Source organism: Oncorhynchus masou, chromosome 6, assembly GCF_036934945.1.
Source record: "Oncorhynchus masou masou isolate Uvic2021 chromosome 6, UVic_Omas_1.1, whole genome shotgun sequence".
Classification (NCBI taxonomy): Eukaryota; Metazoa; Chordata; class Actinopteri; order Salmoniformes; family Salmonidae; genus Oncorhynchus; species Oncorhynchus masou.
The window spans coordinates 20,857,685-20,882,575 of record NC_088217.1 but is presented as its reverse complement, the minus strand read 5'-3'; the positions used below and the strand labels follow the sequence as shown (position 1 = coordinate 20,882,575).

Here is a 24,891-nt window from a genome sequence, read left to right as displayed (position 1 = left end):
TTATGTAATAATTTAAAGTGTGCATGTCAAAGATAACAGGTCGTCGCAGGTCTGTGGAAATCTTGGAATTTGGTTGTGCTTTCAGATGGTTGAAAGCATAGCGATAACACATTGGAAATTCAACACATTTTTGGCTGTGTTTTTGAGTGGGTAAATATAGGTTGTAATCTCACTGTTCATCGTCTCAACCAAATATTACCCAGTTCTCCATGTTGAATTGACATGGTGTCCCCAGTGAGAAGTACACAATATCACAGTTGTACACCACAAGACAGACACATCGAAATAGACAAAGGAGTAGAAACAGCAATAATACAGCACTCAGTCTCCCTCACACCCACGTACACCCACATAATTCCACACTCTTTTAGATAACTCTATTTCAGGGTGGTGAGCTCAGACTCAGACTCAGGCTCAGGCTCAGGCTCAGACTCAGGCTCAGACTCTGAATCAGGCTCAGGCTCAGGCTCAGACTCAGGCTCAGGCTCAGGCTCAGACTCAGGCTCAGGCTCAGACTCAGGCTCAGAATCAGGCTCAGAATCAGGCTCAGAATCAGGCTCAGGCTCAGGCTCAGGCTCAGGCTCAGACTCAGGCTCAGAATCAGACTCAGGCTCAGACTCAGGCTCAGACTCAGGCTCAGACTCAGGCTCAGGCTCAGGCTCAGGCTCAGGCTCAGGCTCAGGCTCAGACTCAGGCAGAGCAGTAACACAGAAGGCTAGCAGCTACCATCGACACCCCACGGCACACTGGTACATGAATGTAGTAGCAAGTCATTCATTTCCCAATCCGCTAATAACAGTGTCACTCGCAGCAGTAAAACATGCAGTTTATTGCCACTCTGCGAGAACAGATATTATGTCTACTACTGAGATGAACTATAGGATCGAACGCTCCAGCGATTGGAAAACCAAATCCCCTTACTGACACATTCATGTATGGCCGTTTCCCTTAAAGCACATTCCTTCATGTTCTTTAATAGCTCAAATATAAAGGGATAATAAAGCAGCTCCCACTAAAACATGTCAGACTTCAGCAGGCAGAGAAGTAAACAACCCAGCAGAAGGAAGTCTTGTTCAAATCATAAAAGTACATTTCATCGTCCTGAGTGCATGTAAATGTAGAGACCAGTAGAACATACAGTGAGGGAGGGAGTAAAGAGCTAACTGAGAATGGTAACAGAGAACGCAGGGTGCTGCTAACGCAGCAGGACCAAGCTGAGCCGGGATGTGTTCATTAGGCACCAAACGGAAAAAAACGGACCGAAAAAGGGAGGACTAACTGAACTGGTCCAATAAGAAACTCTAGTTTTCGCTTTCCGTTGCGAAACATTTTGCTATGGTTTGCCCTAATGAATACGACCCTGGACAGGACTGTGCAGGTTAGGTCTACCCTCTTAACGGTTCTGGAGGAAACACTACATTTCTATGCACTCAGTCAGTCAGGGGAAAGTCCATGCTCCACATGAACATGGTTGGTTTGCCCCCTCTTTTATGGCTTTAGTATCTGAATAGCAGTCAGTCAGTATGAGATGGAGTTGGCTTTGACTGGAGATGGCCTTAGATGTTTGTTTTTAAACCCTCCAAAACTCCGCCAATGACTTCTGGTTCAACTTCAGTCAAAGCTACATGTCTTAAATAGTGCATTGATAGCTGTTTCCTTGCACAAAGAGTTGCATAATTTTTTGAAAGTTTCACAAAATTGTGTCGTCGGTTGAAATTCGAAAACCTTTTCAACTCAAACGTGACAATCATGATGACACCAATCTGGGCTAGTTTGTGTCTGATTCCTTCCTGGGTTATTAGTTTGTTGATTAGTGGAAATTGAACAACTCTTCTGTTAGTCAGTGTGTGTGTAGTAGTAGTTGGGAGTTAGCTGATGATGACAATCTAAAAGTTAAAAGAGGTGCCATGGAGTCAAAAGACAAAGAATAGAAACTGAAAACAAAACAAGGCAGGTAGTACTGTGGTGGCAGCAGGTGACACACAAGGAGAGAATGCAACAAGGCTCTCTGTCGTCATTAACGGGGGTTACCTTCAACATGATCTCAAATGTAAACATACTAGTGAAGACATAATCTGCATAGCCTAGGACCTGGAAGGCAACCAGACGTTGGGAGTGTTACTGTGGGGGGCAGTTAGTAGACAGCACAAAGAGGCGGACACAGGCCATTTACCTTCAATAGGATCTCAACAGTAAAGATAGCCGTGAAAGCATAGTCAAAGTAACCAAGTATCTGCAAAAAGCAACGTATATGTTTAACAACGATTATACAGGTTATGCAGCATGTATATTCATCAAAGACATTAGAACAACTAGTTAGAGTGGGATAATCCATGTGTGCAGGAAAGGGCATAGGAAAGGACTTAATATGCATAAATAGAACATCAACAGTAGTTATATAAATGTATCAAATCCATGTACAGTAGAATACAATATATTTTATAATACACTATCTATTCATCATATAGTTTCATTGAGTGCACCTGCATGATGCTATTATCCCACTACCACAATGACATCATCTTTAAATTCCCGCAGCTTGAGGTTAAGTTAGTATGATGAGTTGAAATAAAGCAACTCAAGTCAATGAACCTGCTGCCTCAGAGCATCATGGGGAAAAGTTCAGGAAAGAGTTATCTTTACCGCAGTACTCTGTTAGTGTACATCAATCGCAACAAACTAAATCACTAAATCAAGGTAAATAATTAACCAATAATTAACCTTACAGAATCTGTCTTTACTGTACATACTATGTACTACTACGAAGCCTATCTGTTGAAAATCAATTGCTGTATACGGTGTGTTCCTCTAACCTAGACAGAAGGTTCCTATACTTACGATGTTGCGTGCCGAGAAGTTGCGTATGGGGTCCTCTGCAGCGAGGGAGACAGAGCTGAGCATGATGAAGACCAGGATGAGGTTGGTGAAGATGTGGTGATTGATGAGTTTATGACATCCCACCCGGATCCTGAGGAAAACAACAGACAGACAGAGCTCTGAGAACAGACTCAAGAACAGCCACTTGTTGTGTGCGTGTGTGTGTGTGTCCTACGGGTTGGTCTTGCTGAAGATAAAAAAGGCGCTGCCATCAGGAATGGGGGTGATCTTCTCCTTCTTGACCAGTTCAGAGATGGGTGGGCGTGGCCCTGCTGGAACCTCCGGCTCCTCCTCCTCCTCTGCTGCAAATACAGGCACACACACAGTGAGTCGGATCACACACGCACGCACGCACGCACACACACACACACACACACACACACACACACACACACACACACACACACACACACACACACACACACACACACACACACACACACACACACACACACACACACACGCACAGGCCTGTTCTCTCCATGTACCTGCAGCATTCTCCTCTTCTTCCTCCACTGGCACCTGTATCCAAAGAAGCAAATGTGATTAAGAGTTTTAATTGTGTATAATAAGTGTCATAATTTAGTTTTTAAAGTGTATTTTAAACTATTTTAGAGCATCACATATTATGTATGTTTTACAAGTATACAATGCCGCTGAATAAACCTGAACCACAATATGTCTGGGATGGAGTTTTACCAAGTCTTCCTTTTTCTCTTCCTTTTTGTCTCGTGGAGCATTGAGAGACTCCGCGTCTCCCAGGTTGTCCACAGCGATAGCCAAAAAGACGTTCAGCAGGATGTCTGAGCAAAGTGTTCAGTCAAGGACAAAAAGAAGACACTGATACAGAACATTCAGAATAGGAACAGAGAGAAAAGCATACAGTGCTTGTGTCAAATTCAGAAATGTTCAATGCTGGATGGGAGGAAACGGCCAAAAATAAGATGGTTATTGTGTTTGGGCTAATACAAACCTCCCAGCTCTGGAGTGTCTGGATCAGAGGAAGTTGTTGGCCATGTTGTATATGTTTGATACCATCCCATTCATACCATTCCAGCCATTACAATCAGCTCCTATATGTCCTCCCACCAGCCTCCTCTGGAACCTAGGTAAGCGCAGATTGTGATCTGGGCTGTTGATAGGATGAGTGGGGTAAAGAAATGATACAGTTTCCGCAGATGAAGAGGATGATGAAGTAGAAGGAGACGATCATCCCTGATGAGGAAGGGCCACCGTACGCCATGATGCCGTCATACATCACAGCGTTCCAGTCTTCACCCGTCAGGATCTGGCAACAACACACCCAAATATATTGGATGCTACACACATAGAGGTCCTATAATTCATATGTCATTTTATGGATACACATAGAGCATACGCTGGTAGTACAACATAACATACTGTACTTTAGAGTATGTATATACTGTAGACCATGGGACATTTTACTCTAGTTATGTAACACACAACAGCAAAAACAGTGGACTTGTCTGAGGCATAAACAAACACAAACCCACCTATTGTGGAAAAATGCATTTAAAATATAGGGAGCATGACTTTATTCCCCGCCAGCGGCGATCAGTGTTGACCCAGCTGTATTTTACCACTCCATCCCTGGGCTAGCCCCTATGTCATCACCAGGAGGCTCTCTTTATATACAACATTCAACATTCACCGGTAGACCATGAGGTTCTAGATATAAGTGTGTGTGTGTGTGTGTGTGTGTGTGTGTGTGTGTGTGTGTGTGAGAGAGAGAGAGAGAGAGTGTGAGAGAGAGAGAGAGAGAGAGAGAGAGAGAGAGAACACCCACACACTGTACTGTTCACCCACCTGAAACACAGTGAGCAGTGCCTGGGGGAAGTTATCGAAGGTGCTCCTCTTGGTCTGTGTCTCGTCGAAGTTGAACTTGCCTCCAAACACCTGCATGCCCAGCAGGGAGAAGATGATGATGAAGAGGAAGAGCAGGAGCAGCAGGGAGGCGATGGACTTCATGGAGTTGAGCAGCGATGCCACCAAGTTACTGAGAGACTGCCAGTGACTGGGGAACAGAGAGAGATGGCCAAATCACACACACACTCTCATGCAAACAGTATGCATGGACACACACATATGCACACACACACACACACACACACACACACACACACACACACACACACACACACACACACACACACACACACACACACACACACACACACAGAGAGAGAACAGTGTCTAGGGGCGACTTCACCCTACTCCACATGGCGGTGGTCTCACCGTGTGACCTTGAAGATCCTGAGAAGGCGGACACAGCGGAACACAGAGATGCCCAGAGGAGACATGATGGCCAGCTCCACCAGGATGGTCTCTGTGATGCCTCCACACACTACAAAGCAGTCAAAGCGGTTGAACAGGGACACGAAGTAGGCCTGCAGGCCCAGACTGTACATCTTGGTCATCATCTCACACGTAAAACATCCCAGTAGAACCTTGTTTGCCACGTCTGGAATCACAAAGGACAGAGGGTGGTGTCAGTCAATATAACACAATAACACAGAATAAAGTAGAAAGGTCATTTTCCATGAAGATAAATTGTGAATTACTTCAGCTGGCAAAAAATATTTTTATTGTATTCAAAGAAATGTTGAAGTTTAAATTGCTAGTGTTGACAAATTAAGGCTAATGTTTTAGTAGAAGTAGTGACGGCAGTAGTGGTGGACCTATTGACTGTAGTAGCAGTAGTAGTAGCAGTAGCAGTAATAGTATGTTATTATTATTATCATTATTATTATTATTATTATTAGTAGTAGTACGATTATTATTAGTAGTAGCAGTAATGTAATAGTAGTACTATTATTATTATTATTAGCAGTAGTAGTAGTAGCAGTAATAGTTGTAATATTATTATTAGTAGCAGTAATAGTAGTACTATTATTATTATTATTAGTAGTAGTAGTAGTACTATTATTATTATTAGTAGTAGTAGTAGCAGTAATAGGAGTACTATTATTATTATTATTATTAGTAGTAGTAGCAGTAATAGTAGCACTATTATTATTATTAGTAGTAGCAGTAATAGTAGTACTATTATTATTATTATTATTATTAGTAGTAGTAGTCACACGCGCCAAATACAGGTGTAGACCTTACAGTGAAATGCTTACTTATGAGCCCCTAACCAACAACGCTGTTTAAATAAAATAAAAATAAAAATATCAATAAGAAATAAAAGTAACAAGTAAGTAAAATAGCAATTGTGAGACTATATACAGGGGGGTACTGGTACAGAGTGAACGTGCATGGGCACCGTTCGTCGAGGTTATTGAGGTAATATGTACATGTAGGTACAGTTATTAAAGTGACTACACATAAATGATAACAACAGAGAGGAGCGGTGTAAGGGGGGGGGGTGCAAATAGTCAGGGTAGCAATTTTGATTAGATGTTCAGGAGTATTATGGTTTGGGGGTAGAAGCTGTTTAGAAGTCTAGGCCTCTTGGACCTAGACTTGGCGCTCCGGTACCACTTGCCGTTCAGTAGCAGACAGAACAGTCTATGACTAGGGTGGCTGGAGTCTTTGACAATTTTTAGGGCCTTCCTCTGACACCGCCTGTTATAGAGGTCCTGGATGGCAGGAAGCTTGGCCCCAGTGAGGTACTGGGCCGTACGCACTACACTCTGTAGTGCCTTGCTGTCAGAGGCCGAAAAGTTGCCATACCAGGGAGTGATGCAACCAATGTCTTCGTTTCATTATTCTCCTTAGTGTGCTCTAAAATATGGAATATCTCGATTCTGGGGAAAAAATATCACTTAATGTTTGAGACATTTAGCATTATCTCAAAGTACCTGGGTCTAGGGTTTCTGGGATAATGGTGTTGATGTGAGCCATGCTCTCGATGGTGCAGCTGTAGAACATTTTGAGGATCTGAGGACCCATACCAAATCTTTTCAGTCTCCTGAGGGGGAATATGTTTTGTCGTGCCCTCTTCACGACTGTCTTGGTGTGCTTGGACCATGTTAGTTTGTTGGTGATGTGGACAACAAGGAACTTGAATCTCTCAACTTGCTCCACTGCAGCCCCGTCGATGAGAATGGGGGCGTGCTCTGTCCTCTTTTTCCTGTAGTCCACAATCATCTCCTTTGTTTTGATCACCTTGAGGGAGAGGTTGTTGTCCTGGCACCAGACGGCCAAGTCTCTGACCTCTCGTCGTTGTCGGTGATCAGGCCTACCACTGTTGCATCATTGGCAAACTTAATGATGGTGTTGCTGTTGTGCCTGGCCGTGCAATCATGAGTAAACAGGGAGTACAGGAGGGGATTGAGGTTGCACCCCTGAGGGGCCCCTGTGTTGAGGATCAGTGTTTGCGGATGTGTTGTTACCTAAACTTACCACCTGGGGGCGGGCCCGTCAGGAAGTCCAGGTTCCAGTTGCAGAGGGAGGTGTTAAGTCACAGGGTCCTTAGCTTATTGATGAGCTCTATGGTGTTGAACGCTGAGCTGTAGTCAATGAATAGCATTCTCACGTAGGTGTTCCTTATGTCCAGGTCGGAAAGGGAAGTGTGGAGTGCAATAGAGATTGCATCATATGTGGATCTGTTAGGGCGGTATGCAAATTGGAGTGGGTCTAGTGTTTCTGGGATAATGGTGTTGATGTGAGCCATGACCAGCCTTTCAAAGCACTTCATGGCTACAGATGTGAGTGCTACGGGTCGGTAGTCATTTAGGCAGGTTACCTTAGTGTTCTTGGGCACTGGGACTATGGTGGTCTTCTTAAAACATGTTGATATTACAAACTCGGACAGGGAAAGGTTGAAAATGTCAGTGTTGACACTTGCCAGTTAGTCAGCACATGCTCGGAGTACACGTCCTTGTAATCCGTTTGGCCCTACGGCCTTGTGAATGTTGACCTGTTTAAAGGTCTTACTCACATCGCGGAGAGGGTGATCACACAGTCGTCCGGAACAGCTGGTGCTCTTATGCATGTTTCAGTGTTATTTGCCTCAAAGCGAGCATAAAAGTAGTTTAGCTTGTCTGGTAGGCTCGTGTCACTGGGCAGCTCTCGGCTGTGCTTCCCTTTGTAGCCTGTAATGGTTTGCAAGTCCTGCCACAGCCGACGAGCGTCAGAGCTGGTGTAGTACGATTCGATCTTAGTCCTGTATTGATGCTTTGCCTGTTTGATGGTTTGTCTGACCGCATAGCAGAATTTCTTATAAGCTTCCAGGTTAGAGTCCCGCTCCTTGAATGCGGCAGCTCTAGCCTTTAGCTCAGTGCAGATGTTGCCGGTAATCCATAGCTTCTGGTTGGGGTATGTACGTACTGTCACTGTGGGGATGACGTCATCAATGCACTTATTGATGAAGCCAATGACTGATGTGGTGTACTCCTCAATGCCATCGGAGAAATCCCGGAACGTATTCCAGTCTTTACTGGCAAAACAGTCCTGTAGCTTAGCATCTGCTTCATCTCACCACTTTTTTATTGATCGAGTCACTGGTGCTTCCTGCTTTAATTTTGGCTTGTAAGCAGGAATCAGGAGGATATAATTATGGTCAGATTTGCCAAATGTAGGGCGAGGGAGAGCTTTGTATGTGTCCTCTGTGTGTGGAGTAAAGGTGGTCAATAGTTTTTTTCCCTCTGATTGCACATTTAACATGCTGATAGAAATTTGGTAAAACTGATTTAAGTTTCCCTGCATTAAGGTCCCCGGCCACTAGGAGCGCCACCTCTGGGTGAGCGTTTTCCTGTTTGCTTATGGCGGAATGCAGCTCATTGAGTGCGGTCTTATTGCCAGCCTCAGTCTGTGGTGGTATGTAGACAGCTACGAAAAATACAGGTGAAAACTCTCTATGTAGATGTAGTGTGGTTTACAGTTTATCATGAGATACTCTACCTCAGGCGAGCAAAACCTCAAGACTTCCTTAGATATCGTGCACTAGCTATTATTTACAAAAATACATAGTCCACCGCCCCTTGTTTTACCAGGCCCCCCTCTTTAATCCTGCCTATAGAGCATATAACCTGACAACTGTATGTTGATAATGTCATCGTTCAGCCACAACTCTGTGAAGTAGTAGTAATATTAGTATTATTAGTAGTAGTAGTAGCAGTAGTAGCAATAGTAGTTGTGAGTGTGGTAGTAGTAGTAGTAGTAGTAGTAGTGAGTGTGGTAGTTGTAGGCCTTATAGTAGTGGTGGGTTATTACATAGAGTGGTATTGTGAAGCAAGGCACACTAACTATAAGTCAGAAGCAAGTGGCATTTCTAGTGGTCTTGCTGAAGCAAGTCACATTAATTAGTGGTTCTCATTCATAGAATGTGCTCCCCCAGTGATATAATTAGAAATGTAAGAATGCTCCATTACATGGCAGTTAATTCAACAGTGGGAAGTTAGCTTGATGAAAGTAGTTGATGTGGTTTCTATAACAGTTGTATCGTTTGATTGGTAGAAGATATTTCTGTTTTTATTTCAAATTTGAATAGCAGATAAACACAACAAGATGTCATACACAGTAAGTTTTTATGTAAGTTGTTTGGAAAGTGGCCTAAACCTCTGAGGTTACTAAAACTGCTGTATTGTTTGATAGGTAGAATATATTTCTGTTCTGATTTAACATTTTAACAGCAGAGAAGTAGACCTTCATACCTTTTCCAACAGTTGGGAAAGTGGTAAAAATAGCTGATTTGTTTACTAGTTGTCTAATTCTTCGAATGTGCTCCCCAAGTTCTATAATTAAGCAATAAGGCCTGACGAGGTGTGATATATTGGCCAGTATACCACGCCTAAGGGCTGTTCTTACACACAATGCAAAGTGGAGTGCCTGGATACAGCCCTTAGCAGTGGCATATTGGCCATATACGACAAACCCCAGAGTTGTCTTATTGCTATTTTAAACCAGTTTCCAACATGAATATAACAGTAAACAAGTAGTTTTGCATCATACTCGTGATATATTGTCTGATATACACACAGTCAATCAGCATCCAGGACACAAACTACCTGCTTTATAATTAGACATTTCTGAAAGTTCCATGGCAGTTTATTCAACAGTGGGAATTTAGCTTAATGAAAGTAGTTGATTTGTTTTTCTGATCTGATTTCAGATTTGAACAAAATAGAATGAGAACAAGAATTCATATGCTCTTTTTTGTCTGAGATGTTGGGAAGGTGGTTAAAAAAGGTTAAAGTTGAGAGAAAAAATGGTTGACTTGGTTACTAAAACAAGCTGAATAATTTTTTTTCAGGTGATTACTGATCAATTCATTTAAACAATTATTATTAGTAGGTTTTATCTGTTATTTTTGTACTTATGTATTGTATATCGTTTTTGTGGTGTGGTTTTCATATTAGCCCTTGGGCTTTCAACAACACCTGCACACCATTTTCTTTATTTTATATCAGTATTGTTGTCTATCACTTGTTTTCTTTGGTGCAAATAAAGAAAAATATAAAAAAAATTGGTAGAAGATATTTCAGTTCTGATTTCAGATTTGAACAGCAGAGAAGTAGACTAAAGCCTGATTCAGATTCAACAGACAACATGGTTTTACTCAGTTTTATAACATTTGCTTTGAACACTCTATTTTTAGAACGTCTCATGTCGGCTGCTTGATTTTCCCAAATTGAACATGTTAAATCTTAGCTAAAGACTTGCGACGAGACGGATCCATTTAGCCAATCAGAGAACAGTGCGCTGACATTTTGTCTGTGTTTAGACAAGCAGCTAGCAAGCCAAGCAGACAGCTAGCTAGCTCTTTTGCTGCAATAATCACTAGCTTGCTGATATTTCTCTGTCAAGTCACAAAGTGTGCCATGTTTCTGGTGCATGTATTTAATGATACTCGTTTGCTACAACAAGTGCCAACTTTGTTTCAAAGCTTCACCACATCATTGTAAAAATAGTCACATTATAGTGGAATCGTTCTCAAACGTGCATCTCATGTTTAGGATCTGAATGCCACGTTTTTAGTCAGCTGTCCTACAACAAGATTTAAAGTGTGACTGCTGAAGCAAGTCACATTAAAAATATCATTGATAGGAGTGTTTCCTTACCACCTACTTTAAAATATTAGACACAAAACACTAGATACAAAAATATTAGACTTAAAACACTAACACCTTTCGGCACTGACTTTTTCCACATTGTTTTACTTTACAGCCATATTCTAAAATTGATGCTTTTTTTTCTTCTTTCTCCTCATCAATCTACACATAATACCCCATAATAACAAACCAACAGACAACATGGTTTTACTCAGTTTTATAACATTTGCTTTGAACACTCTATTTTTAGAACGTCTCATGTCGGCTCCTTGATTTTCCCAAATTGAACATGTTAAATCTTAGCTAAAGACTTGCGACGAGACGGATCCATTTAGCCAATCAGAGAACAGTGCGCTGACATTTTGTCTGTGTTTAGACAAGCAGCTAGCAAGCCAAGCAGACAGCTAGCTAGCTCTTTTGCTGCAGTAATCGCTAGCTTGCTGATATTTCTCTGTCAAGTCACAAAGTGTGCCATGTTTCTGGTGCATGTATTTAATGATACTCGTTTGCTACAACAAGTGCCAACTTTGTTTCAAAGCTTCACCACATCATTGTAAAAATAGTCACATTATAGTGGAATCGTTCTCAAACGTGCATCTCATGTTTTGGATCTGAATGCCACATTTTTAGTCAGCTGTCCTACAACAAGATTTAAAGTGTGACTGCTGAAGCAAGTCACATTAAAAATATCATTGATAGGAGTTTTTCCTTACCACCTGACCTGACTTGGAAGTAATTCTGGTTGAGTCTCTTTTCACAGCTGCCATGGAGCACCATGAGTCTTGCAAATAAGACTACTCTGGTCCTTAGTTATAGAGTATAAATGCTGTATGGGCCTGAAGTTTTGCTGGTCAAGTCACATGGTCAGGAAAAACTCCTGGCCCTATGGCACAGGGGGGGGGGGGTGATATTTAACCATTTTAGAGTGATTATTTTTTTAATATGTTTTGTCAGTACATTATGTAAATGTTTTGCTGATACAGTGGTTCAGACAATGGAAGCCAGTATGTGGTGTAGTAGACCCACTCCCTGTACTGGAGTGAGCCAGTCAGGCTGATTGTAGTGTACTAACCCTGTATTGGAGTGAGCCAGTCAGGCTGATTGTAGTATACTAACCCTGTATTGGAGTGAGCCAGTCAGGCTGATTGTAGTGTACTAACCGTGTACTGGAGTGAGCCAGTCAGGCTGATTGTAGTGTACTAACCCTGTACTGGAGTGAGCCAGTCAGGCTGATTGTAGTGTACTAACCCTGTACTGGAGTGAGTCAGTCAGGCTGATTGTAGTGTACTAACCCTGTACTTGAGTGAGCCAGTCAGGCTGCATGTAGTGCTCTGAGGAGATGGTGAGTGTGTTGAGAAACACCAGGATGATCACCAGCCAATAGAAAGGCACCGATTTAACTGCCAACCGGCACTTCCTGCGGCAGAACCTGTTCCAGCGACGCCAGCGCCGACTGTGAGACAGGAAGTAAAAGGGAGACTAGTAGGGGAGGTTTTCATTGAAGAGGGGGGGATCGATGGTTAGAGGGGGGTTAGGAAGTATATAAAGAGGTGGTGTAGGCAGGCACTTTGTTCAAAGAATATTAGAAGAAAACTTGGGAAAGAGAAGTCAATGAACTTTGAAAGAACTTTGGGACAGGGAGAGAGCAGCATAGCATGCAGTATAAATCAAAAAGTATAAAAACACTGCACAAGGCTCCAGCACCTCCAGTTCCTCCCGATGCCCCAGATTATATGCTGACATGTTTAAAGGGGAGTTGGAGTTGATTTATTACCTGCAGACTCATTAAAGCTGACTCCAGAGAACAGAACAGCACATACAGTAGAGAAACCTAAAGCAAGCATTTATCTACAGAAATAACAGACGTCACTACTTCATGCAGAAAAATACAACTTTTACTGTACAGACTGCTGCTGCATGCATCAAGCAAGGACACGTGTGAGGTAAAAGGTGATTTCACTGACCTGAACTTCGACTTTGACATTTTTTGACTGGAAAAATCAAAACGTTTATAATAGATGTCAGTTTAGCTTGCTGACTGCAGGATATTCATAAATGTTGTACAAAGCCACATATCCTATGTGCAACATGAGTGGTCAACCAAACAAATGTATTTATTAAAGCTTGTTTTACACCAGCAGTTGTCCAGACAGGATAGATAGAGGATAGATAAAGATAGATAAAGCACACAATAGTTCACTCAGGGGTTGTGTTTCTGTAAAGAATGTGGTAGTTTCTATGATATCGCAGGTTGTGTTCTATGGTACGGAACTGCAGATGTGGTTCTAGTCTGGGGGAGTTCTCACCAAAAAGGTCCACAGCACGGTGTCTTCACCTCATCCTCGGCCACGTTCTCTGTGTTCACCGACTCCGTCTCACTGGCTGGCATACTCGCTGCAGTGGCAAACAGAGTACTCATCATACACACATACAGAACCCCATGTACAACACACCGTACATGTCACACACACACCTCAACCGTACAGTACACATTCAGACCCACGGTACCACAGCCGAGTCAAACACATCCCAGAGAAAATAAACCTCATTCATCAAAGAAAGAAAGAACGGTCAGCATCACTGCAGGAATTTCTAAGAAATCCCTTTTCTCAACAACAAAAAAACCACAACACAAATTCGGTTCCAAAGGACAATACCTCCCAAAACCAAATCCATGTGCAACAGAATAGACAGAAGAAAGTCTGTAAAGTGGGCAGATAGAAAAACAAGAAAGAAAGAAACCACTATAGGGTTTGTGTTTATTTTATATCCCCTGGAAAGTATGACAATGTGATAGGATATCTCTTCATCATGATAACTACTGGCTTCTAGCACCTTATTAACTTACTATGAATTAATAAACTAACTGCCATCATAAGTGTTACTAGTATGGTCATTGTAATCATCACTATGACTTAACATAATGAGTTAGAGATGTAGGAACAGAGGGGAGGGACAGCTGCTATGTCTGAGGGCTCTCTGATGCAGTGGAGTACAGGATGAAGAAAGAGGATGCTCCTTTCAACAGCCATATTAGACAAAAAAAGAAGGTATTACTTTAAAATATTAGACACAAAACACTAGATACAAAAATATTAGACTTAAAACACTAACACCTTTCGGCACTGACTTTTTCCACATTGTTTTACTTTACCGCCATATTCTAAAATTGATGCTTTTTTTTCTTCTTTCTCCTCATCAATCTACACATAATACCCCATAATAACAAACCAAAAACAGTTTTTTTGGATTTTTGCTAATTTATAAAAAATAAGTATTCAGACCCTTGACTCAGTACTTTGTTGAAGCACCTATGGCAGCGATTACAGCATCAAGTATTTGTGGGTATGACACTATAAGCTTGTATTTGGGGAGTTTCTTCCATTCTTCTCTGCAGATCCTCTCATGGTCCCTCAGGTTGGATGGGGAGCGTTGCTACACAGCTATTTTCAGGACTTTCCTGAGCTGTTAGATCGGGTTCAAGTCTGGGCTCTGGCTGGGCCACTCAAGGATATTCAGAGACTTGTCCCGAAGCCACTCCTATGTTGTCTTGGCTGTGTGCTTAGGGTCTATGTCATGTTGGATGGTGAACCTTCACCCCCAGTCTGAGGACCTGAGCGCTTTGGAGCAGGTTTTCATCAAGGATCTCTCTGTACTTTGCTCTGTTCATCTTTGCCTCGATCCTGACGAGTCTCCCAGTCCATGTCGCTGAAAAATGGCCACTCTACCATAAATGCCTGATTGGTGGAGTGCTGCAGAGATGGTTGTCCTTCTTAAAGGTTCTCCCATCTCCAAAGAGAGTGACTATTCAGGTTCTTGGTCACCTCCATGACCAAGGCCCTTCTCCCCTGATTGCTCAGTTTGGCCTGGCAGCCAGCTCTAGGAAGAGTCTTGGTGGTTCCAAACTTCTTCCATTTAAGAATGATGGAGGCACTGTGTTCTTGGGGAACTTCAATGCTGCAGAATTGTTTTGGTTCCCTTCCCCAGATATGTGCCTCGACACAATCCTGTCTCGGAGCTCTCGACAAGTCCTTCAACTTCATTGTTTGTTTGTTTATTATATATATAAAAGTTAAGAACAAATTCTTATTTACAATGAAGGCCTACCAGGGAACAGTGGGTTAACTGCCTTGTTCAGGGGCATAATGACAGGTTTTTACCTTGTCAGCTCTGGGATTCGATCCAGCAACCTTTCGGTTACTGGCCCCTTTCGGTTACTGGCCTCTGGTTTTTGCTCTGACATGCACTGTCAACTGTGGGACCTTATATAGACATATCTGTCCCTGTCCAATCAATTGAATTTACCATAGGTGGATTCCAATCAAGTTGTAGAAACATCTCAAGGATGCACTTGACCTCAATTTCGAGTCTCATAAAGGGTCTTAATACTTATGTAAATAAGGTATTTCTAGTTTATATTTTTAATACATACATTTTCAAAATCCTGTTTTCACTTTATCATTATGGGGTATTGTGGGTAGATTTCTCAGGAATTTTGTTTATTTAATCCATTTTAGAATAAGGCTGTAACGTCACAAAATGTGGAAAAAGTCAAGCGGTCTGAATACTTTCCGAAGGTACTGTACTACTCTAAAATATTAGACTCTTAAAATATTCTCTAAATACTTTGGGAGAAATTCTGTAATATGAGAAGACTGCTGCTATGACTGTGTGAAAAGAAACAAAGCTACAACTTTTATGTGAGACCACAGCCTGTTTGTGCGAGGTTATGAGGTTTGTGTGAAAGCGTTCTCTTTGACTCTTGAGTCCTTCGACAGCTCTCTCCCTCTTTCTCAATACTGCTGACTGCTGGATGTAGTGATCTTGGTTTAGCCCCGTTTTTCTATTCACACTGAGCCCCTAGCCTAGCTGATTTAACGGGGCTGCACATGGAGAGAGAGAGAGAGAGAGAGAGAGAGAGAGGGAGAGAAGTTGAGTGCCTGGTATCAACCAGAGCAGTATGTATCCCTATTATGCTGCCTGGTGCTCCTCATGTGACTCCACTCACAGGGGATGAGAGAGTCTGGGCTCATTGAGTCAGAAACAGCAGGAGTTGGCCTGCAGAGAGAGGCTTTATCAAACACAGAAAAAAACACAAAAGGAAAAGCAAGACCGAAAGGATAGTGATGCTCAAACAGAATGGTCAATCACAATAGCAAAGCACAAGCAGGGTGATTAGGCTGCAGACATTATGCTGCCAACATTAGGCTGCAGACATTCGGCTGCCAACATTAGGCTGCCGACATTAGGCTGCAGACACACAGAGGTGTACACACAGACATACCCAAACAAACAAATACATACACAAACACACAAGCTCACCCAAGCACGCACAATCACCCACCCACACACAAGCTTGCTCACGCACACACGCACACGCAGACTTGTTCAATGTGGAAGGGAAAACCAGGGGATTTACCATGAGTGTCGGAGGACTGGCTGAACCACCCAAACCTGCTTCCTTTCTTCTTCTCTGTGAGGTCAGCCAGAGTCACCCCTTCATGTTTAATGCATGCAAGCCCATGCATTCAGACAGCAGACGGCACAGCAGAGAAACATGGGGAGGAGAATGGGCCTCTATCAAGATAGGTTAGAGCAGCACAGTAACAATGCACCACAACAACAACCGTAACAGCAACAATAATAGTAGGGTCGTTCCACCAATTCGATGCCTTTCGAGAAGTGTAACTTGGTCAAAAAAAACGTTTGATTTCACCTACTTTTAACATACTGTCATAAAGAGTATATGTTCAACTTCATAAAAACACATCTCAATGAGATAGTAAGTGGCTATTAAGGGCCAAATAAAGTAACAGGTTTAAATCTGTTGAGCCATAACTCCCGTTGTCCTCCCGTTGTGACCGGGGGAATGGAAGCTTGTTGTGTGCAACTGGGAGGGTCAATAGAATGCAAGAAAATACATTGTTAAAACATTTCTAGCCTGTCTATGGGTGACTAGGGTTGACTTTTTATGTTTGACCTGCTTATTTTCACACCACAAAACACCTGAAAATTGCCAAAAAGATCAGAACCAGCTCACTTGCTTTTCTGTATAATTTTACTATTAGATGTTCAATGAATTTAGGATTAATTTTTTTTTTTTTTACTAATAGTTTCACCCTATTAAAAACGAGATTTCAGTTCACGTAACAGGGTTGACCTTAAAATGAGGGACATATGTAAATTAAACACAAATTACATGACATAAATAATAATCTTCAGAAATGACATTGTCAAAGCAACAAAATAACAAGAGCTTTACAATGATAGTGTAACTTTTGGGATTAAGTGGGTTAAAATCTTTCTAGAAGTGGCACAGGGTTTATGAAGGGACATATCAAAATGTTTAATTTTACAAGCATTTAGCAAGCCTTAATTCAAATATAAAATCTGCTTTATTAAATTCTCAATGTGGTCTATATTAAAGGGCACATCATTTAATATAACAGGTTTTTAAAACTCAATATTTGTGCACAATTTCTACTTAAAGGCACTCTTTTCGTGGAACGACCCAGTACAGCTGGCAACAGCGACACTGACTGACAACACCAGCACCACTGACACCAGTAGCATGGACTGTGGTAGACACTGAAGAGGAGCAGAAGAGGAAGATGGACAACTGTTAGTCACATGACAGGAAGCTAGCACCTGCAGGCCGGAGGGGAGGGTGGGGGTCATACAGAACAGTACAGCTCTAGAGCCTATACCTACATGCTGCAATGCATTAACAGCATTCACATGCACACTGAGTGTACAAAACATTAAGAACACCTTCCTAAAAGCATTCCAAAGGGATGCTGGCCCATGTTGACTCCAATGCTTCCCACAGTTGTGTCAAGTTGGCAGGATGTCCTTTAGGTGGTGGACTATTCTTGATACACACACAAACTGTTGAGCATGAAAAACCCTGCAGCGTTGCAGCTCTTGACACAAACCGGTGCGCCTGGCACCTACTACCATACCCCGTTCAAAGGCATTTAAATATTTTGTCTTGCCCATTCACCTTCTGAATGGCACACACACATTCCATGTCTCAATTGTCCCAAGACTTAAGAATCCTTCTTTAACCTGTCTCCTTCCCTTCATCTACACTGATTTAAGTGGAATTAACAAGTGACATCAATAAGGGATCATAGCTTTGACCTGGATTTTACCTGGAATTATAATTTTTTTAATACTTTTTAGTTTGAAAAAAATGCATTTCACTGTACTTGTGCATGTGACATTAAAACTTATTCACCTGGTCAGTCAATTGCATGGAAAGAGCAGGTGTTCTTAATGTTTTGTACACTCAGTGTATATGTTACTCTACAGTCTCTCATGTCATGCCCGGGTACGGTGATAGACACAGAAAAGCCAGGGTGATGCATTTCACAAGTTGGCATCGCCGAGGGATCCATGTTATTATAACCACTGACCTTTAACACCAACCTTCAGCCTAGTGCCAAGCATCCTGAGCACTAGAAAGATCTCTTCTGAGACCCCTACATACTGAAGATGCTACTCCTACGATACATATCTTCTATCATGTTACTATCCAGTTACTAGTTATGTTAACTGTGTATAAATGGAGGCAGTGGTGATAATCCTGTGGTAATCCTTTACTTGCTTTAGTATTCTATACTTGACTATACTTAAACTATATTTTACTATACTTTACTATAATTTAATATACATTACCTTACTTGGTTTGAAGGTTCAATTACTAAATCCCCATCCCTCCAGGATTTCACAGAGTTTTTTTGTGATATTTGCAGGTAAAAATACTTGATTTTGCTACAGCAATTTTGACGTTATGTATGGGAAAATGTAATGATTTTGTCCAATTTGTAACGAAAATGCAATAACGAGGCAAAAACTTCGATGACGCATGGCTTGATTGAACCATATTCTGCGGTAAATGTGTGGTGATTGGTTGAACTTGCGAGCCCTCTATTTGTTCTGGGGAGATGGGTCAGTTATATGCGATAATATTGCAATGATTTTATTGTTTATGCGGCAATACCGCAGTGATTGGTCAAATTTGCAAGCCCTCGCATAATATGCAGGGAACTGTTGATTCTGCAAAAACAATTGTGATAACAGCAGAATCCTGGAGGGACTGAAATACAGTTATTGACAATAGAACGATAAATGTCTAAGTAAAACAGTATATTTGGAAGCATGGCAGAGATGCTTGACTAAATCTACATACTTGGTAAACACGAGAGGGACAGGGACCGTACTGAAACTCTGGAGTTTGGAGAGAATACAGGAGAGATGTGGCTTTAAAGTAAATCTGTGAAAGAGGTTGTGATTCTAATCTAGAGCTCAGTACTTTCTAGGGGAAGGAGACTGGAGACTGAGAGATAGTGTAGTGGTATAGTGCTGCTCTCTGGTTCATAGGAAGGGGTGGTGACGAGAAATATACAGTACTAAAGCTGTTTGGAGGGGCAGTAACAGTATCTGGTTGACAGGTAGGGAGGGTACAGTACTAAAGCTGTATGGAAGGGCAGTAACAGTATATGGTTGACAGGTAGGGAGGGTACAGTACTAAAGCTGTATGGAGGGGTAGTAACAGTATATGGTTGACAGGTAGGGAGGGTACAGTTCTAAAGCTGTATGGAGGGGCAGTAACAGTATATGGTTGACAGGTAGGGAGGGTACAGTACTAAAGCTGTATGGAAGGGCAGTAACAGTATCTGGTTGACAGGTAGGGAGGGTACAGTAATAAAGCTGTATGGAAGGGTAGTAACAGTATATGGTTGACAGGTAGGGAGGGTACAGTACTAAAGCTGTATGGAAGGGCAGTAACAGTATCTGGTTGACAGGTAGGGAGGGTACAGTACTAAAGCTGTATGGAGGGGCAGTAACAGTATCTGGTTGACAGGTAGGGAGGGTACAGTGCTAAAGCTGTATGGAAGGGCAGTAACAGTATCTGGTTGACAGGTAGGGAGGGTACAGTACTAAAGCTGTATGGAGGGGCATTAACAGTAATATGGTTGACATGTAGGGAGGGTACAGTACTAAAGCTGTATGAAAGGGCAGTAACAGTATCTGGTTGACAGGTAGGGAGGGTACAGTACTAAAGCTGTATGGAGGGGCAGTAACAGTATCTGGTTGACAGGTAGGGAGGGTACAGTACTAAAGCTGTATGGAAGGGTAGTAACAGTATCTGGTTGACAGGTAGGGAGGGTACAGTACTAAAGCTGTATGGAGGGGCAGTAACAGTATCTGGTTGACAGGTAGGGAGGGTACAGTGCTAAAGCTGTATGGAAGGGCAGTAACAGTATCTGGTTGACAGGTAGGGAGGGTACAGTACTAAAGCTGTATGGAGGGGCAGTAACAGTATATGGTTGACAGGTAGGGAGGGTACAGTACTAAAGCTGTATGGAGGGGCATTAACAGTAATATGGTTGACATGTAGGGAGGGTACAGTACTAAAGCTGTATGAAAGGGCAGTAACAGTATCTGGTTGACAGGTAGGGAGGGTACAGTACTAAAGCTGTATGGAGGGGCAGTAACAGTATCTGGTTGACAGGTAGGGAGGGTACAGTACTAAAGCTGTATGGAAGGGTAGTAACAGTATCTGGTTGACAGGTAGGGAGGGTACAGTACTAAAGCTGTATGGAGGGGCAGTAACAGTATCTGGTTGACAGGTAGGGAGGGTACAGTGCTAAAGCTGTATGGAAGGGCAGTAACAGTATCTGGTTGACAGGTAGGGAGGGTACAGTACTAAAGCTGTATGGAGGGGCAGTAACAGTATATGGTTGACAGGTAGGGAGGGTACAGTGCTAAAGCTGTATGGAGGGGCAGTAACAGTATCTGGTTGACAGGTAGGGAGGGTACAGTGCTAAAGCTGTATGGAAGGACAGTAACAGTATATGGTTGACAGGTAGGGAGGGTACAGTACTAAAGCTGTATGGAGGGGCAGTAACAGTATCTGGTTGACAGGTAGGGAGGGTACAGTACTAAAGCTGTATGGAGGGGCAGTAACAGTATCTGGTTGACAGGTAGGGAGGGTACAGTACTAAAGCTGTATGGAGGGGCAGTAACAGTATCTGGTTGACAGGTAGGGAGGGTACAGTACTAAAGCTGTATGGAAGGGCAGTAACAGTATCTGGTTGACAGGTAGGGAGGGTACAGTGCTAAAGCTGTATGGAAGGGCAGTAACAGTATCTGGTTGACAGGTAGGGAGGGTACAGTACTAAAGCTGTATGGAAGGGCAGTAACAGTATATGGTTGACAGGTAGGGAGGGTACAGTACTAAAGCTGTATGGAGGGGCAGTAACAGTATCTGGTTGACAGGTAGGGAGGGTACAGTACTAAAGCTGTATGGAAGGGCAGTAACAGTATATGGTTGACAGGTAGGGAGGGTACAGTACTAAAGCTGTATGGAAGGGCAGTAACAGTATCTGGTTGACAGGTGGGGAGGGTACAGTACTAAAGCTGTATGGAGGGGCAGTAACAGTATCTGGTTGACAGGTAGGGAGGGTACAGTACTAAAGCTGTATGGAAGGGCAGTAACAGTATATGGTTGACAGGTAGGGAGGGTACAGTACTAAAGCTGTATGGAAGGGCAGTAACAGTATCTGGTTGACAGGTAGGGAGGGTACAGTACTAAAGCTGTATGGAGGGGCAGTAACAGTATCTGGTTGACAGGTAGGGAGGGTACAGTACTAAAGCTGTATGGAGGGGCAGTAACAGTATCTGGTTGACAGGTAGGGAGGGTACAGTACTAAAGCTGTATGCAGAATCTGGTTGACAGGGTAACTAAAGCTGTATGGAGGGGCAGTAACAGTATCTGGTTGACAGGTAGGGAGGGTACAGTACTAAAGCTATGGAGGGGCAGTAACAGTATATGGTTGACAGGTAGGGAGGGTACAGTACTAAAGCTGTATGGAAGGGTAGTAACAGTATCTGGTTGACAGGTAGGGAGGGTACAGTACTAAAGCTGTATGGAGGGGCAGCAACAGTTTGCTGTTCTGTTCTGCATCATGTGCTGCTTACATAAAGAGGATTTGGATTACAGTCTTTCTTCTGCTCAAGTAATATGATTTATCCCTTTTTTCCCTTCTCAGACTAACTCAACTGGAGCTCCACTAACATGACTATGGTGTGAACTGAGGAAGGTTGTATAGTGCACCTCACAAACCTGACATAGATACTCTTTAGAGTCATAACAATAGTTGACAACAATATTGGAAACATTGCTGATTACAAGATATAGTGGTTAATATAGTTGTACATGTAGGAGTGTGTGTGTGTCTATGTGTGTGTGTGTGTGTCTAGACAGAGAGTGAGAGTGTAATCACCTGACTCGCAGCGCCGCCGTGACACAGATTATGTGTGTAATCTTTTTTTTTTTTAAACAACCTTGATCTTTTGGCTTCGTCTCCCTACACTGACCTACATTACAGGGGACTCTGGCTCACCAAATCTATATTATCTGCTTAGCCGTGTGTGTGTGGTGTGTCTAGTACTTTAGTGTGTGTGTGTGTGTTAGTGTGTGTGTGTGTTTGTGTGCGAGTGTGTAGTATTTTAGTGTGTATGTGGATTTAACACAGTAACCCTGAACACAGAATTCCAGTGTGGCCAATGAGAGCTGCGAGACTGCAAAAGAGCAGGTCACACTGGAAACCTTCAGTAGCTATATTTCCCTAAACAACATGCCACCCATACTGTAGTTTTTCTGTGGTGCACAGGTACACTCACTGGCTACTCTTGTGCTGTGTGTGTGTTTTAGGATAGTGTGTATGTTTTGGGGAGTGTGTGTTTTAGGATAGTGTGTATGTTTTGGGGAGTGTGTGTTTTAGGATAGTGTGTATGTTTTGGGGAGTGTGTGTTTTAGGATAGTGTGTATGTTTTGGGGAGTGTGTGTTTTAGGATAGTGTGTATGTTTTGGGGAGTGTGTGTTTTAGGATAGTGTGTATGTTTTGGGGGAGTGTGTGTTTTAGGATAGTGTGTATGTTTTGGGGTAGTGTGTGTTTTAGGATAGTGTGTATGTTTTGGGGAGTGTGTGTTTTAGGATAGTGTGTATCTTTTGGGGAGTGTGTGTTTTAGGATAGTGTGTATGTTTTGGGGTAGTGTGTGTTTTAGGATAGTGTGTATGTTTTGGGGAGTGTGTGTTTTAGGATAGTGTGTATGTTTTGGGGAGTGTGTGTTTTAGGATAGTGTGTATGTTTTGTGGTAGTGTGTGTTTTAGGATAGTGTCTATGTTTTGGGGAGTGTTTGTTTTAGGATAGTGTGTATGTTTTGGGGAGTGTGTGTTTTAGGATAGTGTGTATGTTTTGGGGTAGTGTGTGTTTTAGGATAGTGTGTATGTTTTGGGGAGTGTGTGTTTTAGGATAGTGTGTATGTTTTGGGGAGTGTGTGATTTTTAGGATAGTGTGTATGTTTTGGGGGAGTGTGTGTTTTAGGATAGTGTGTATGTTTTGGGGGAGTGTGTGTTTTAGGATAGTGTGTATGTTTTGGGGAGTGTGTGTTTTAGGATAGTGTGTATGTTTTGGGGTAGTGTGTATTTTAGGACAGTGTCTATGTTTTGGGGAGTGTGTGTTTAAGGATAGTGTGTATGTTTTGGGGAGTGTGTGTTTTAGGATAGTGTGTATGTTTTGGGGTAGTGTTTGTTTTGGGGTAGTGTGTATTTTAGGACAGTGTCTATGTTTTGGGGTAGTGTGTGTTTTAGGATAGTGTGTATGTTTTGGGGTAGTGTGTGTTTTAGAATAGGGTGTATGTTTTGGGGTAGTGTGTGTTTTAGGATAGGGTGTATGTTTTGGGGTAGTGTGTGTTTTAGGATAGGGTGTATGTTTTGGGGTAGTGTGTGTTTTAGGATAGGGTGTATGTTTTGGGGTAGTGTGCATTTTAGGATAGTGTGTATGTTTTTGGGGTAGTGTGTGTTTTGGGGTTGTGTGTGTATTGTGGTAGTGTGTGATTTAGGGTGGTGTGTAGTGTACGGTTTGTGTGTGCACATGTTTTGTGTGTGTGTGTGTGTTTTAGGGTAGAATGTGTGTGTATGTTGTAGGGTGCTTACGGTTGCGTTTGCCCTCCTCGTTGCCCTCCTCGTCCTCGTTGTCAGGGTCGATGTCCTCGGCCTGAGTGATCCAGTCCAGGTAGCCCTTCAGGTCCTCCTCTAGCTGCTGCTTCTCTCTCAGCTTCTGGAAGTCTCCTCTGGCCTTGGCCTTCTCTCTCTCCTTGGAGAACTCTCTGTGGGCACAGACACACACAGAAGCAAGCACACACATGCAACCACACACATGCACACAGACAGGCACACAGAATGCACCCACGTTAGTGAATGCATACACAACATAAAAACACACAAATGCGCCACATGCAAAATCACACACAAAACACATGCTCAAACTCAGCAACGCCTCACCACACAATTTGTATACAAAATGTAATACAGTTCATACTGAATGGGCAATGAGTGCTCAATCCAATTGTGTCCTTCAGACCGTTAGACAGTCAATCTAATCCACAGTACAACTGTGCCCTTCAGACAGTCAATATGATACCAATGCATGGTTGTGTATCCAGTTCCTAACAGTATAACACATCAATACACTGGAGAACTGCTCCTTCTATTATATCACTGTCACAAATGGCACCCCATTCCCTATATAGTGCACTACTTTTGTCCTCTGATTGCCTGTGTAGTCCTCCTAACCCTAGCCTAGCCACTGGATGGGGACGGACACCTTTCAATAACAACAGAACATCAATATGATGCAGAGATAGACCAATGGGGGGAGTGGTTACTGGTTACTGGTATGTAGTCAGAATGTTATACTATTTTCACACAGGAATCAGAAACACACACAAAACAACATGCAAGCTGATGACCACTGGCCAATATTGTGGGTAGCTTCAGGGAATCGTTCAGTCATTCAAATGAGTGGTTAACACAGGGATGTCATCACTTTGGAATTAAGCATCAAACAATTGTGGTTGTCAAAATATTCCCAGAGGATTGTGTTCACAAAGGCCTACTAAATACACTACAATAGAACATCTC

General features: G+C 42.5%; 1 protein-coding gene across 1 annotated transcript in view; it reads right to left on the bottom strand.

The window, feature by feature from the left end:
* The window catches only part of LOC135541530 (voltage-dependent L-type calcium channel subunit alpha-1D-like), a 125,270-nt gene that overhangs the window by 41,577 nt on the left and 58,802 nt on the right, over positions 1-24,891 (bottom strand). Inside the window, exons 9-21 of the mRNA XM_064967842.1 lie at positions 23,905-24,077; positions 16,315-16,392; positions 13,202-13,289; positions 12,860-12,886; positions 12,188-12,348; positions 5,134-5,359; positions 4,705-4,912; positions 4,045-4,165; positions 3,577-3,680; positions 3,366-3,399; positions 3,053-3,179; positions 2,839-2,968; positions 2,174-2,233 (exon numbers count right to left, since the gene is read on the bottom strand). Of these exons, the coding sequence (XP_064823914.1) occupies positions 2,174-2,233; positions 2,839-2,968; positions 3,053-3,179; positions 3,366-3,399; positions 3,577-3,680; positions 4,045-4,165; positions 4,705-4,912; positions 5,134-5,359; positions 12,188-12,348; positions 12,860-12,886; positions 13,202-13,289; positions 16,315-16,392; positions 23,905-24,077 (1,537 nt within the window). The remainder of the gene's footprint in view (positions 1-2,173; positions 2,234-2,838; positions 2,969-3,052; positions 3,180-3,365; positions 3,400-3,576; positions 3,681-4,044; positions 4,166-4,704; positions 4,913-5,133; positions 5,360-12,187; positions 12,349-12,859; positions 12,887-13,201; positions 13,290-16,314; positions 16,393-23,904; positions 24,078-24,891) is intronic.